The sequence below is a fragment of the Drosophila sechellia genome, chromosome X (genome assembly GCF_004382195.2).
Source record: "Drosophila sechellia strain sech25 chromosome X, ASM438219v1, whole genome shotgun sequence".
Classification (NCBI taxonomy): Eukaryota; Metazoa; Arthropoda; class Insecta; order Diptera; family Drosophilidae; genus Drosophila; species Drosophila sechellia.
Genome location: NC_045954.1, coordinates 20,203,917 through 20,217,667, shown reverse-complemented (window position 1 = coordinate 20,217,667; position 13,751 = coordinate 20,203,917). Strand labels below are relative to the sequence as shown.

General features: G+C 46.4%; 4 protein-coding genes across 4 annotated transcripts; 3 read left to right on the top strand and 1 right to left on the bottom strand.

Annotated features, from left to right (window-relative positions):
• Positions 1-85: 85 nt before the first annotated feature.
• LOC6615095 (xaa-Pro aminopeptidase 3) lies at positions 86-2,025 on the top strand. Its single transcript, XM_002039475.2, has 2 exons — positions 86-572; positions 630-2,025. Exons 1-2 carry the CDS (start codon positions 201-203, stop codon positions 1,893-1,895), a joined length of 1,638 nt encoding a protein of 545 aa, XP_002039511.2. The 5' UTR covers positions 86-200; the 3' UTR covers positions 1,896-2,025.
• On the bottom strand, positions 1,990-3,392 carry LOC6615093 (delta(3,5)-Delta(2,4)-dienoyl-CoA isomerase, mitochondrial). Its single transcript, XM_002039473.2, has 4 exons — positions 3,252-3,392; positions 2,948-3,110; positions 2,253-2,877; positions 1,990-2,193 (listed from the first exon to the last, which is right to left on the bottom strand). Exons 1-4 carry the CDS (start codon positions 3,301-3,303, stop codon positions 2,095-2,097), a joined length of 939 nt encoding a protein of 312 aa, XP_002039509.1. The 5' UTR covers positions 3,304-3,392; the 3' UTR covers positions 1,990-2,094.
• A 990-nt stretch (positions 3,393-4,382) lies between these two features.
• Positions 4,383-8,913, top strand: LOC6615092 (PHD finger protein 7). Its single transcript, XM_002039472.2, has 5 exons — positions 4,383-4,565; positions 5,681-5,763; positions 5,824-6,129; positions 6,222-6,724; positions 6,789-8,913. Exons 3-5 carry the CDS (start codon positions 6,028-6,030, stop codon positions 7,753-7,755), a joined length of 1,572 nt encoding a protein of 523 aa, XP_002039508.1. The 5' UTR covers positions 4,383-4,565; positions 5,681-5,763; positions 5,824-6,027; the 3' UTR covers positions 7,756-8,913.
• Positions 8,914-9,586: 673 nt separating this feature from the next.
• LOC6615091 (ras-related protein Rab-35) lies at positions 9,587-13,122 on the top strand. The gene is made up of 3 exons (XM_002039471.2): positions 9,587-10,544; positions 11,218-11,517; positions 11,640-13,122. The coding sequence occupies exons 1-3, from the start codon at positions 10,493-10,495 to the stop codon at positions 11,891-11,893; spliced, it is 606 nt and encodes a 201-aa protein (XP_002039507.1). The 5' UTR covers positions 9,587-10,492; the 3' UTR covers positions 11,894-13,122.
• Positions 13,123-13,751: the final 629 nt, after the last annotated feature.

Genomic DNA, 13,751 nt, shown 5'->3' with positions numbered 1-13,751 from the left:
TATAGGTAAGGCGAAACTACATTCACATATTTGTATAATTTTACAACGATAGTTGTCGACACCTGTTAAGCAACCGTCTGGCAGCCCTGGTGTTTTGTTTTTGTCCAGGATCGTTATTGTTTTTATCAGTTCGGGTTTCTTATGTGTAAAATATTGTAAAGATTTTAGTTGGCTACCAAAGAACCGGAACCGGCAGCACGATGAATACCCTAAGGCGCCTGGACCGCCTGATCGCTCCCAGCGTCCGCCGCAGAGCCGCCATTTCCACCAGCCTGTGGCCACACCGCTGGATGAGCCAGTCAACCACGATCGCCCCAGGAAGTCCCAGCAGCAAATCGACAGTGAACGCGGCCGAGGTGCGCGGCGTGGCTCAGATCTTGCGCCAGCAAAAGGGAAACCTGGGACAGCCCACCAGCGTCTCGCATCCACATCTTATCCAGCCGGACGAGCTGGTTCCGGGCGTGGAGCTGACCGAGATCAAGGAACGCCGTTCGCAGCTGATGCAAAACATCCGCGCATATGCGCGCAGCTTCGGCGGCGAGTTCAATGGGCACTCGAGCACCTGTCACATGGTGAGGATCTGCAGGCTACATAGAGAAACACAATCTATAAACTTGAATCTCTTACAGCTCGTTCTGGGCGCTGCCTCCAAGAAGTATATGAGCGGCAAGATCCCGTACGTGTTCCGCCAGAACTCGGATTTCTACTACCTAACTGGCTGCCTAGAGCCGGACGCCGTGCTACTGCTGACCATCGACGATGCCCAGAACGTGCAGTCCGAGCTGTTTATGCGTCCCAAGGACCCGCATGCCGAGTTGTGGGATGGTCCTCGCACTGGGCCCGAGCTGGCCGTGCCGCTCTTCGGAGTCACTGAGGCCCATCCGCTTTCCCAGCTGGAGGCGGTGCTGGCCAAGCGCGCAGGCGCCCTAAAACCGCACATCTGGTTCGACCAGAAGAGCACCGACCTGCCATCCCTAGCGGAGAACATGCTGCGATTGAGCGGCGATCAGCACCGTCCGCTGCTGCCGGCCTACACTTTCCTAGAAGCCATGCGCCTGCTCAAGTCCCGCGACGAGATGCAGCTAATGCGGCGCACCTGCGACATAGCCTCACGCTCGTTCAACGAAGTGATGGCCGAGACGCGGCCAGGTCAGTCGGAGCACCATCTGTTCGCCGCGATTGACTACAAGTGCCGCATGCGCAACGCCAGCTACCTGGCCTACCCGCCGGTGGTGGCTGCCGGTCAAAACGCCACGGTGATCCACTACGTGGCCAACAGCCAGTTGTTGGGGCAGCACGATCTGGTGCTGATGGACGCCGGCTGCGAGTATGGCGGCTACACCAGCGACATCACACGCACCTGGCCGGCGAGTGGGCTTTTCACGGAGCCGCAGCGCACACTGTACGACATGCTGCACCAGCTGCAGGGGGAGATTATTGGCAACGTGATGAAGCCAGGCGGCGAGACGCTCGATCAGCTGTTCGAGACCACCTGCTACAAGCTGGGCAAGTACTTGCAGGAGATCGGGCTGGTGGGCAAGTCGTTCAGCGAGTACAAGGAACTGGTCAGCCAGGGCTACCGCTTCTGTCCGCACCACGTCTCCCACTACCTTGGCATGGACGTGCACGACACGCCCCACGTGCCACGCAACACGCGCATCGTGCCCGGCATGGTCTTCACCATTGAGCCGGGCATCTACATTGGCCAGGATTGCGGCGACGTGCCGCCCGAGTTCCGAGGCATCGGCATCCGCATCGAAGACGATCTGCTCATCAACGAGAACGGCCACGTGGAGGTTCTAACTGAGGCGTGCGTCAAGGATCCACGCGCCCTGCAGGAGCTTTGCAAACAGCAGCAGAGGAAACCCGGCGCCTCATCCGCGGAGGCGTTTTAAGAGCTCACAACGAAAACAAAATTCCTAGTCATAAGCCTTTCATTCTCCCGACAACCTAAAGCGCTGATTTAGGTCCTAAAGTAAAGGCAGATGGTGTATTTATAAATACATTTTAAATTCTGTCCCCCGCCGTTGAATTATCTTTCTCATGTGCGGATTACAGATTGCATATTACATATTACAGATTACCCATTACCGATCACAGCTTGGCGAACACTGGCTTATCGTCCTTCGTCAACTGGGCGGCCACAGCCTGGGCGAAGTCCTCCGACAGCAGGTTGAGCTTGTTCAGCAGGAGCTGCAAGGTGTGAGGCGTGGTTAGCTCGTGCAAATTGGTCGAGAAATTAGGATACCCACAATGTGATCCAAGCCCTCTTGATTGGTGTGCTCCAGGGAGTAGACGAGGCTCTCCTTGGTTGTCTTCACGGCGACGGGACTCTTGCTGGCGATGAGCTCGGCCACGGCCAGGGCTCCGGTCAGCAGGGACTCCTTGTCTGGGAAGAGGCGACTCACCAGGCCCGAGGAGTGGGCCTCGGCGGCCTCGAATTTGCGCCCAGTGAAGCACAGCTCGCGGGCGAGGGACTGACTGCCCACTGCCTTGGGCAGACGCTGCAGGGTGCCCACATCGGCGGCCATGCCGATGTCCACCTCTTTGACCTGGAAGAAGGCGTCCTCGGTGCAGTAGCGAATGTCGGCGGCGGTAATCAGATCCACGCCGGCGCCGATGCACGCCTTGTGCACCGCCGTGATGACCGGCTTGGGGCAGTGCTCCAGGCTGCTGATCGAGTCCTGGTACACCTTGATCATGCGCTCCATGATGACGCCCTTGCGGGCGTAGTCATCGGTCTCGGCCAGCGTTTGGCCCAGGTTCATCATGTCGTTGAGGTCAATGCCGGCGGTGAAGTGCTTTCCAGCGGCAGACAGAACGATAGCCCGGCAGTCGGGATTAGTGGCCAGTCCGTCGAAGCACTCCTTGATCTCCCTGGAAATGGGTAACGCAGTTTTGTTAGCAGTCTGCGGAACCGGAAACGGGAAGCTATTGGATAACCCACAGCCACATCTGCTTGCTGATGGCGTTGAACTTGCTGGGCCGATGGAGCTCCACATGAAAGACGAACGGCTTGGGCGAACTGACGGCCAGCGTCTTGAAATGGCCGGTGGGTCCGGATTCCGGGAGGACGGAAAGGTTTCTCTGCATCTGGAGAGATCCGATGGCTGGCGGAAAGTGCAATTGATTGGACTTTTAATACGATGCTGGAGACAAAGGTTCATTCACCGGTGTTCGGACTTTGAACCGAACCCAAATTTCAAACGCATAAGACTGGATGTCGGATTATGGAAGCCACCGGTACTTACCCGTGGGCTTGGGCGCCAGTTTCATCAGAGTGTTCAGGCGGGAGAGCGACATAATAAGACTTCTTTTCACTTAAAGCAACTGGTTTCAAATCAAATCCACTTGTTGCGGCAGCGAAATTTGTTTTGTTTGTCTATCGATACGCAGCAGTGCTGCCACCCGGCAGGAATATTCAAAATAAGGCGGGCTCTCGGCTTATCAAAGCTTTTGGTTATATTTCGCTAGCAGATTTTCCATGGCGATCAGGCTGTATAACGACATAGTTGTTGCAATAAATGGGTTCTAGGTAAAATGCAGTCGTTGCGGCAGAAATTTGTTTGGCTACTATATCAATACGGTGTTGTGCAGCCACCCGGCTGGGGAATTCGAACTTATAAGGATGTGCGTCAAATTCGCGCCAATGACTTAGCAGCGATGGCGGAACGGTGGAATTTGGAGCTTGGAAATGTTTTTTAATTATTTATTTTTTCGTTGCTTAGAGGATTGGAGGAATTCCAAAAAATATAAATGCAAACATCTTCAGAAAATAAATATCCAACTATATATGTACGCCTTAAGTTTATAGGACTCAAGAAAGTATATAAAATGCGCAATTGAAAAATCGGCTCACCACTCTTTGGAGAATATTTCCACTCGCAGAGCGCGTTCCAAAATGAAAGGGCCTAGCGTAAAGGATATTTCTTAAAGTGAATTTCATGAAGAACTTATGCACAGTTTTTGAGTGGAGTAACAGTGGATCCAGCTATGAACCACCCCATACCAGAAATAGCCCTTGAAATTCATTTTTGCTTGTGCTTGTTCACAGATCGTGTTGCGAAATGCCGTGCATATAGACTTGTGTAAGCCTAATTAAGTAATGGTCCTGGAAAAATGCAGTGTGAGGAGTTTAAAGTCTCCTGGAATTCACCTCTAAATAACGAAAAAATTTATATATAAATAAAAAAAAAAAACCTTAATATATAAAGAAAAATACCACGTTCCATTTTCTACCGTTCCGCCATCGTCGCTAACTCATCGACGCTACCTTGACACATAAATTACATTGCCTGGAACATATATCGTCCCAGCTTCCATCACTTCTCGAAGTTATCGAAAGTTTGAGTTCTGTTAGTCAGAAAGTCAGAAAGGTGCCAAGTCTCGAAGCGGCAGCACACAGCTCGGAGAATAAATTTTCGGAATAAAAAAATACTTTGTACAAGTTTAAAAAATAGCTCACCCAAACCCATTTGACAAAATCCAAAGCATAAAGCAGTGAATAGTGCCATTTATCAAAATTTACCACAAAACAACAAGTTTTGGAATTCCATGCTGTTTCGGTAAGTTTTTATAGTGAATTACCATTGTGCAAAGAATTGAAACACAAATATATATACTTGAAAAGGAATTAAATAAAACCTATACACACACTTTGAAAAAAAAGGACTGCAACTTCCATTCAATTCGCATTTGCCGCGAGTTGCGCCAATTTTTGAAGGGAATTCGTAGAAATAGAAATAAAGCCGAGCGTTTGACGCTTGCCACATTTGAAAGTAGGCTTGCCTCTAAACAATGACAATCAGAAAATCATAAAGGTGCACAATCTCGAGGCAGCAGCACACAGCTCAGAGAAAAAATATTTTCGGAAGAAAAAAAAGTAATCTTAACAAGTTTTAAAAATAACTCCACACCAAACCCATTTAACCAAATCCAAAGTATAAAGCGAATAGTGCCAATAAAGTGAATAGTGCCAATTTACCACGCAAAGAACAAGCTTGGAAATTCCACGCTGTCTTGGTAAGTTTTCTCATATTGAATTAGCATTGTGCACAGAAAACACAAATAAATGTACTTGAAAAGGAATTAAATGGAACCTATACACACACTTTGAAAAAAAGGACTGCAACTTCCATTCAATTCGCATTTGCCGCAAGTTGCGCCAATTTTCGAAGGGAATTCGTAGAAACAGACAGTTTGACGCTTGTCAACTCTGACTTATTTGTGCATGAATATGCGTTCAATTTGCACACGTGCCACGTTTTTGTAATGCTAGCCCAATATACATATATTAATCATTGAGAAATTGTGAAGTAGGGAATATAGTAACGTTGAAAGGTATGTAGCAGGCAAAAGAAGAGTTTCCGACCCCAGAAACCTTACCTTATGTATATTCTTGATCATTAGCTAAATAAAATAACTAACTGGCAAATTTTGTTCAGATAAGACTTTCAGAAACCCATTAGAGTTTAAAAGAATTCATTGCGCCGCCGTCTTCTCATTGCATACAAATGCATTCAATCGCCGCGCGCTCTACAGCACTCGCCGTTCTTCTTGGAAATTGTAATTTCTCTCGCACCAGCTGAGTAACGAGTATATAACAGCTGGTTTTATTTTGTGATATTTGTATATTTATTTTTGAGATTGTTCCCTGATTTTTTATTTTGTTCCAATTTAGCTACGCCCATTCTCTTCGGACTTCGGACTTTGCAATAAATTGAAAGGATCCCTTTTTCACATCAGGGTTGCTTTGGAAAATATGTATGTACATATTAACTTCACAAGCTAAACAGTCAACTATTAAGATTAATATTTTTTCAGAACGGCAGTTTTCGGCAATTCGTGCCAACATAAATAAAATCAAATCAATTCGCGGCGATCTGGCATCTCTGTCTGCAGGGCTACTCCGATAAACCGACGTTCATTGCGCGCGAAAACAGTCAATCGCTTCTCAATCGCCGAGATTTGTTATTTTCGGCTGCTGTTGCTGTTTTAGTTGAGGGATTGGCCACCGGAAACGCAGCCATGGTGCTAACCTGCAAGCTGTGCCGCAGCAGCGAGCAGGACGAGCTGATCTTCGGCACTGTGCACGTGGTTGGCAAGATGATGGTGCACCGCAACTGCTTGGTAAGTAAGAGTGTTCGGGCAGGTTGCCGCGTCCAGGTAACTCCTTCACAAGCCGACCTTCTCACTGCCCTCGTTCTCCCTTCCTCCGGCAGTACCTCAGCTCGAATCTTATCCAGCGCGGCGACAGGAACTTGGACATCATGAACTTCCGCAAGGAGGACATCGAAGCGGAGGCCGAGCGCTGCCGTTCGCTTAAGTGCTGCTATTGCCGCCGCTTGGGCGCCAATATTATGTGCTGCAAATCGGGATGCCGTCGCACCTTCCATACCAAGTGCGGCGCCGATAATCTGGCCCAGAACCAGTTCTGCGACACGTACAAGTCGTTCTGCCATCAGCATGTGCTGGTGCATCGCCGCCGTCCGCTGTACAAGAAGGACGAGGAATGTCTCATATGCGCGGAGGACCTGATTGCCAAGGGCGAGCGCTTCAGCGTGGTGAGCTGCCTATTCGCGCCGTGCTGCCGCAATGGATGGTTCCACCGCAGATGCCTGCAGCGCTACGCCAACTCGTCCGGCTACTTCTTCAAGTGCCCGCTGTGCAACAACATTGACGTGTTCCGCAGGGTTGTATATATGGGCATCGCCGTGCTGAACCAGTAAGTTAAAACCTAATACAATTGGAGCAACCAAGCCCAACTAAGCAGTACTTGTCTTCCGCAGAGACGCCTCCTGGGAGACTGAGCCGGGCGCCTTTGCTGAGCAGTTCCGCCGCGATCTCACTTGCACGGCCACGATTTGCGATGCGGTGTCTGGTCGCACCGACATTGCCGCCATGATGGTGTATTGCACCGCATGTGGCGCCAATCCGTCGCACTACTTTTGCACGCTGAAGACCTACGATACCTACGTCTGCAAGGTTTGCTCAGCCGTCACCCCGGAGGCAGTGCCCATTCCCGAAGTGGACTCGGATGACGCCGACTCAATTGACGAGAACAGCTCTCATCAAGCCGTCGCCCACCGTTCATGGCACGAAAATGGTGATGAGATTCCAGAGAAGCTATCACCCTCCTGTTGCCAAGATTGCGGCTCCTCCGACGATGATGCCGTCTTTCAACGCGCGCTCGATACCCAGTCGCATGGTCGCGTGCAGACCCTCTCCGATGATCAACCATCTACTTCTGCGGCTGCACGCGCTTTAGCCAGTCGTGAAACTCGCACATTTGAATCACAGGGAACGCAAACAACAACAGTGCTCTCACGTGCAATGACCTCGTTCGCAGAGTCGTTTCGCCCTACTACTGCAACTGGGACATCCACATCTACATCCACATCTACATCCACATCGACATTTGATAACCAGGAAAACACTGCGCCGTCCACATCGACTAGGCGTCGTATCTTGCGTCCTAGATACACCATGCCAGTTAGAATCGCCGAGTCGGATAGCGATGACAGCGATGAACATGAGTCAAAAAGGCACCAACCTTCGCCCACTTCCGCTGCACCGTCGAATCGCAGGCGTCTATTGGGCTCCATCTCGCCGGAGGCGAGCACTTATGCTTCACGTGCCTCACGTCGCCGCACTTTCGCCAACGCGCGTCCCACGTACGCCAACATGGATACATCCTGTGTGGCCAATAGGACCCGCAATCGCTTGGCCGGCCACATGGCCACCCGCAGGGAGTAGGAGAACAGATGGCATTACGATTGATCACACTCGCACAAATCCATGTACACAGCAAGATCAATATGGATTTACTCTGAGTGGGCAGGATACCTAGAGGGACTAGGAGTTATCCTGTTCCACTTCCACACTTCCACATTCAATTTACACAGTATCAATATGAATGTATCCTGAGTTGCCAGGATACCTGCAGGGACTAGGAGCACAGCAGACATCACGACACATAACACTCGCACATTCCATGTACACATCAGTATATCGATATTGATGTCTTCTGTGCGGCCAGTTTACCTGCAGGGACTAGGAGCACAGCAGACATCACGACACATAACACTCGCACATTCCATGTACACATCAGTATATCGATATTGATGTCTTCTGTGCGGCCAGTTTACCTGCAGGGACTAGGAGCACAGCAGACATCACGACACATAACACTCGCACATTCCATGTACACATCAGTATATCGATATTGATGTCTTCTGTGCGGCCAGTTTACCTGCAGGGACTAGGAGCACAGCAGACATAACGACACATAACACTCGCACATTCCATGTAAACATCAGTATATCGATATTGATGTCTTCTGTGCGGCCAGTTTACCTGCAGGGATAAGAACGGATGACACTACGACAGATCACACTAGAGCACAGCGCATGTACACATCAGTATCAATATGAATGTATCCTGAGTGGGCAGGATACCTGCGCAAGGACTAGGAGAACAGATGACACAAACATAACACTCGCACATTCCATGAACCATCGCATCACATCGACTAGGCTGTGGACCAAATTCGTGCGTTTGGTTCGCACCTACTATTCTCATTGTAGCTTTAATTTTCAGCCTTTTGTACATACAGAATCCCATTAAATTCCTGTTCTCCTAGCGGCATTCGCTAATAAGATGCATTTACTAATTATTTGTTTCGTAAGTAAGCTAAGTAAGTGCTCCTTTGCACATGTATATATAACTTGTTTATATGTTTTTACTTTAAGTAGTTGTACACATTATTTTCCCTCATCTGACACTCTTTTTCAGCAACTCGCAGTGCCTATACAGCATTTCAAGTATTCTAAGCATTACATTTGTGTGACTAGCGATCTAAGAATCCCTGACCAGTGTCTGAAAGCTTTCATAATACACCTGAGGACCACCGAGCTTAGTATATATCTCCTTAGCAGGAGACATCCTGTTGGATTGGATCGTCTTCATTTTTGATGATCTTAATGTATTATTAATTCGCTGATAAAGCGCATTATTTCTTATACAAGTTTTAACTTTTCGTTTTGCAAATGGGGGATGGGGGAGTTCTAACTTATTTGATAAAGTTATATATGTTTTACCATTTATGGTTGTATTTGGATGTTGAAAAAAACTTCTCAAAAATTGTACAATACGAATACTCATAGAAGAGTACGGTGTATTTGTTGTTTGCTTCCTTTTGTATCATTAATATGGGGTTTATTATGTAAAATTACATAAACTGGAAGATGGCCAATTTATAATTGATCGAAGTTTTTAAAAAATCGCGCCATTCTTCATAAGTAAGTGCTGGATATGGCCCACAGCTTATAAAAAGGTGGCAACGTCAGCAACCCGTTAGACGGCAACACTTGCGATAGTCTTCTGTAAATATATCGATACATATTGATATTTTTTGAGCTTGCACATCGGGAATCGTAGTTAAAAAATTGTATACTATAAATTCATTTAACTAAATTTATGTATATAACGTATATTTAGTTAGGGAAAAATTCGACGTTATGCTCCGGTTGAATGAATCGATGGTTGTGGGGTACTATCTATCCTAAAGTATCGATAAGCATAAACATCGCATTTGGTTCCGTCTCTAGTGTGGGTGCGTTAGCAATAGTTTATCCAGAATATGAATTAAGCAGAGTTAATCCGGAACGCCGACGCCCACAAATTCCCACAAATCGTCGTCCTTTCAGCGCTGCAAGAGCAACCCGGAAGCTGGAAAGTTCGAGACCGCCAAGAAGCCCAATATAAATTCAACAGTCAGCCAGAGCTTCACTCCTGTGTGTGTGTGCGTGCGTGCGTATGTGTTCGTGTGTTGTGTCTGTGCTGCAGTGTTGGAGAGAGCGAGACGCACGATTGCGAGGGAGTCGAGCTTTGCGAAAATTTGCCAGCCTATATTGAAGTATTTTCGGCACCAAATCGCCGTCTTATCCGCCAGCAAGCCATTGGATCTGATGGAAATGAGCCTGCCGCTCGAATTCTCTTCGCAAATCCGCTGATAAAGCAAAAGCTACAACTGCACCAGTAGAGCCAAAAAAAGTGAAACACACCTAATCAAAGGAAATTAAATAACAAGGCGGCGGCAACAACACTTACATAAATTAACTCGCAACGCAACAATACTAATAACTATAGCTTATCACACAGCAACAAAAACATAACCAGCAGCAACAACAACAGACCAGCAGCCAGAAAGAACAACAGCTTATCTCAGATATTCAGCCGGCTGCACTAGTGCGAGCGAGAGGGCCGTAGCTTGGGGCGAAAGGGAGGGCGCTTCCGAAAGAGAGCGAAAGAGAGAGAGAGAGAGCGAGTAAGCGCAGGGAGTGTGCTCCTGTGTGTGTGCGTGTGGGAGCAGGCAGCAGAAAAAAAGAAAACAAAAGTATATTTTGCATTGTTCGACGCGCCTAACTGTAAATATAAAAGCACTTGCAAAAACAAGGAAAAACACAGAAAAACAGCGAAAAAACGACGAAAAATGGCACGCGGCTTCGATCATCTGTTCAAGTTGCTAATAATCGGCGATAGCGGTGAGTTTCCCAGGCTTTCCCGTTTCCCACAGACCAGGTGCTTAAAAATAGCTAGCATCGCGTTGAAAATAGCAGGTGTAAATTGCAGTTTGTCCCCGATTCCTGGCCAAAAATGCAGTTGTGTCTCCACTTTCCTTTCGCATTACTGAATCTAGCTACCATTTATGTATGTTACATTTGAAATGCTCACGCCAACATGGCGTATGAGTAATGTTGTTTTCAGTTTCCATAATACTTTCAACATTCGTCAGCTTCTTGTTTCTATACTCAATGTGTTAGGCATAGTCAACATGTGTTTGGTTGTACTAATTTTATGTACATATTTAATCTTAAATGCATAAGCACTTTATATCAGTCCTGTCCTCCTCCTAACGTAGCTATCTACATATTCATTTGGTCGTATTTCGAGCTTGTGCCAAAAGAAAGGTTGTCTGGTCCGCGGATCAGCAGTGTGATGCGGGCAAAACCAGGCTCATGACTAATGGTGACGCACTGGCAGGATATACAGCTTGATATGCGAGCAGTAGACCTGCTACGGCGGTAACCGGAGCAGGAGAACACTCCCCGCTCCACAGCAATGTCATATGCCGAATGGGCCACTTGTGTGTGTAGTAAAGATATCACATGATTGTAATACGAATTCCATTCCATCTTTCCATCTGATCCCCTGCAGGCGTGGGCAAGTCGTCGCTGCTTATCCGGTTCTCGGACGACACATTCTCGGGCAGTTACATCACCACCATCGGCGTGGACTTTAAGATCCGCACCGTGGACATCGAGGGCATGCGCGTAAAGCTGCAGATCTGGGACACGGCCGGGCAGGAGCGCTTCCGGACGATCACCAGCACCTACTACCGCGGCACCCACGGCGTCATCGTCGTCTACGACGTCACGAACGGCGAATCCTTCGCGAACGTCCGCCGCTGGCTGGAGGAGATCCAGAACAACTGCGACGTGGTTAAAAAAGTATTAGGTGAGCCTATACCGTATTGCGCTTAGAATTGGCTGAAGTACTTGTTGGCTATGCCAAGCGGAGCTTAATTAGTGGGCAACTTACATTAGCGATATATACTCACGTTTCGATTCCTCCAACAGTGGGCAACAAGAACGACGATCCGGACAGGAAGGTGGTCATTACCGAGGACGCGCAGCGGTTTGCGAAACAAATGGACATCGAGCTGTTCGAGACATCTGCCAAAGACAACATAAACGTGGAGAACATGTTCTTGTCGATCACGCGGCAGGTGCTCGACCACAAGCTGCGCACCTCCCCCAACGAGCAGCAGAAGGACACGCTCCATCTGAAGCCCAATCCCAAGGGCAGCAAGGGTGGGAAGTGCTGCAGGTGAAAGCGGCTCCGGCACGGGAGCTGGCATTGCAACTGGACCGACGGCGGCGGCGGCGGGACGGGAATCGGAACTGAAATTAGGACCAGGACCTGGATCAACTCCGGGGGCGGACGGAATCGTTGTGGGGGCGCGTAGTTTGTAGGGTTCTTGGCGTACGATGCGGCACACACACTCACTCACATAGACATAGCTAACACCACCAAACAACCAACAACAAGAAACCACACAAAACAAACAATACGGGACAACAAAACAAACAACACTCACCACCCACTAGAGACAACAATTTTTTTTGTTTTGTTTTTTTTCCTCCTGAGTTTTATTCGGAATAATGCCAGATAGCCGTAAATTAAAGTGTAAAAGTGTAAAGCGCAATTAAATGTATTTAGCAATTTATATACATATTAATATATACATACATAAACAAAATTGAAACAAATCGCATATTTATATACAAGAATATATTTATATTTCAAACGGAAAATTGTATTTACAGTAACAAGCAGGAACAGGCACGAGGACGCAAACGCCTCGCTCGCTAGCTAAGCTACGAAACACATTTATAGAAATATATACATAGATATACATATGTAGGGAGATAACACATCAAATTATGGCTTCCGATCGCGACTCTCCACTTTTCATACTCCTCCCATAGTTTTAAAATTTAAAAACGAAAGCTCTGATCTGTCGACTGACTATCAATCGCTAAAGACACGTTTCGAATGAATCCGGACATTTTATTAGCTTGGAGTGATGCTTTGAAACATTTTGTTGCACTAGAAACTGCCTTACTTGTTAAGATTTCATTTGTTATTTTTGTCGTCATTCCGTGATTGATTCAACAGGATAAAGTAAAGAACTTCAGGGACTGTTTCCAATTCATTTCGATTTGTTCGCTTACAATGAAAAACCTGGAACTGTCAGTAAACATGATTTGGAATGCAAATTTTCGAAAGAGAAATAAAGTTTGTATTTATTCGAAACCGGGGAACCAATACTTCAATTCTCAGATATTACTTATGTACCCTCATCGGATAGAATAAAGATTGATCTTTGGAAAAAGACGATTTCTTGCGCTCGGACTGTAATTCATATCCATGTTTAATCAATCAATGTTTAATATGCCGAAAATGTAGCCACTTTTCATTTAAATCCTCAGGCATTGCTGATTTTAAATTATTTTAAATATTAAATAAATTTGCAAACACGTTTGTTATTTATGGTAAGCTTCCCGATCTTAAAATTTTTGCCAGCTTTTAAAAGTAGTTGCATACTTTTCGGCGACTCTATGAAAAGAGTGAATTTATAACGTAGTAACGAAGCGCACTAGTATTTATATTTATTCTGGAACATCTCAGCGGAATTTCAGTTTCTTATCTAATTCAGAATGTACATTTTGTGGGAACCATATATCCTATTAATTGGTTAGTTTTGGATAAAAAAAACCATAGATTTATTTTAAATTCCACACTAATCGATTTCGGTTCTAGGCACATAACTCCGAGTATATTTACATGTAAACCTTGAGCTATACCCAAAATTCAAAGACATGCTATGGCGTTTGAATACCAAAAAGAACATCCTAGTTATGGGTTGGGTTGAAAAAAGCTTTCAGAAAGTCAGGCAAACAATATATATATATATATATATATATATATATATATATATATATATAGATGTATATATTTATCGATAAAAATAAAGAAGGCAATTTGATTTTATAAAATGTTTGCGTTTAGCCGTTAAGATTTTGGGTTGGATTTCGGTACTAAGACAATGTTATATAATCTGTATACCTTTAAAATAGAATTTTGTTCCTTCTGCAGTATTTGAAAACAATTTGCTTAATTTTTTT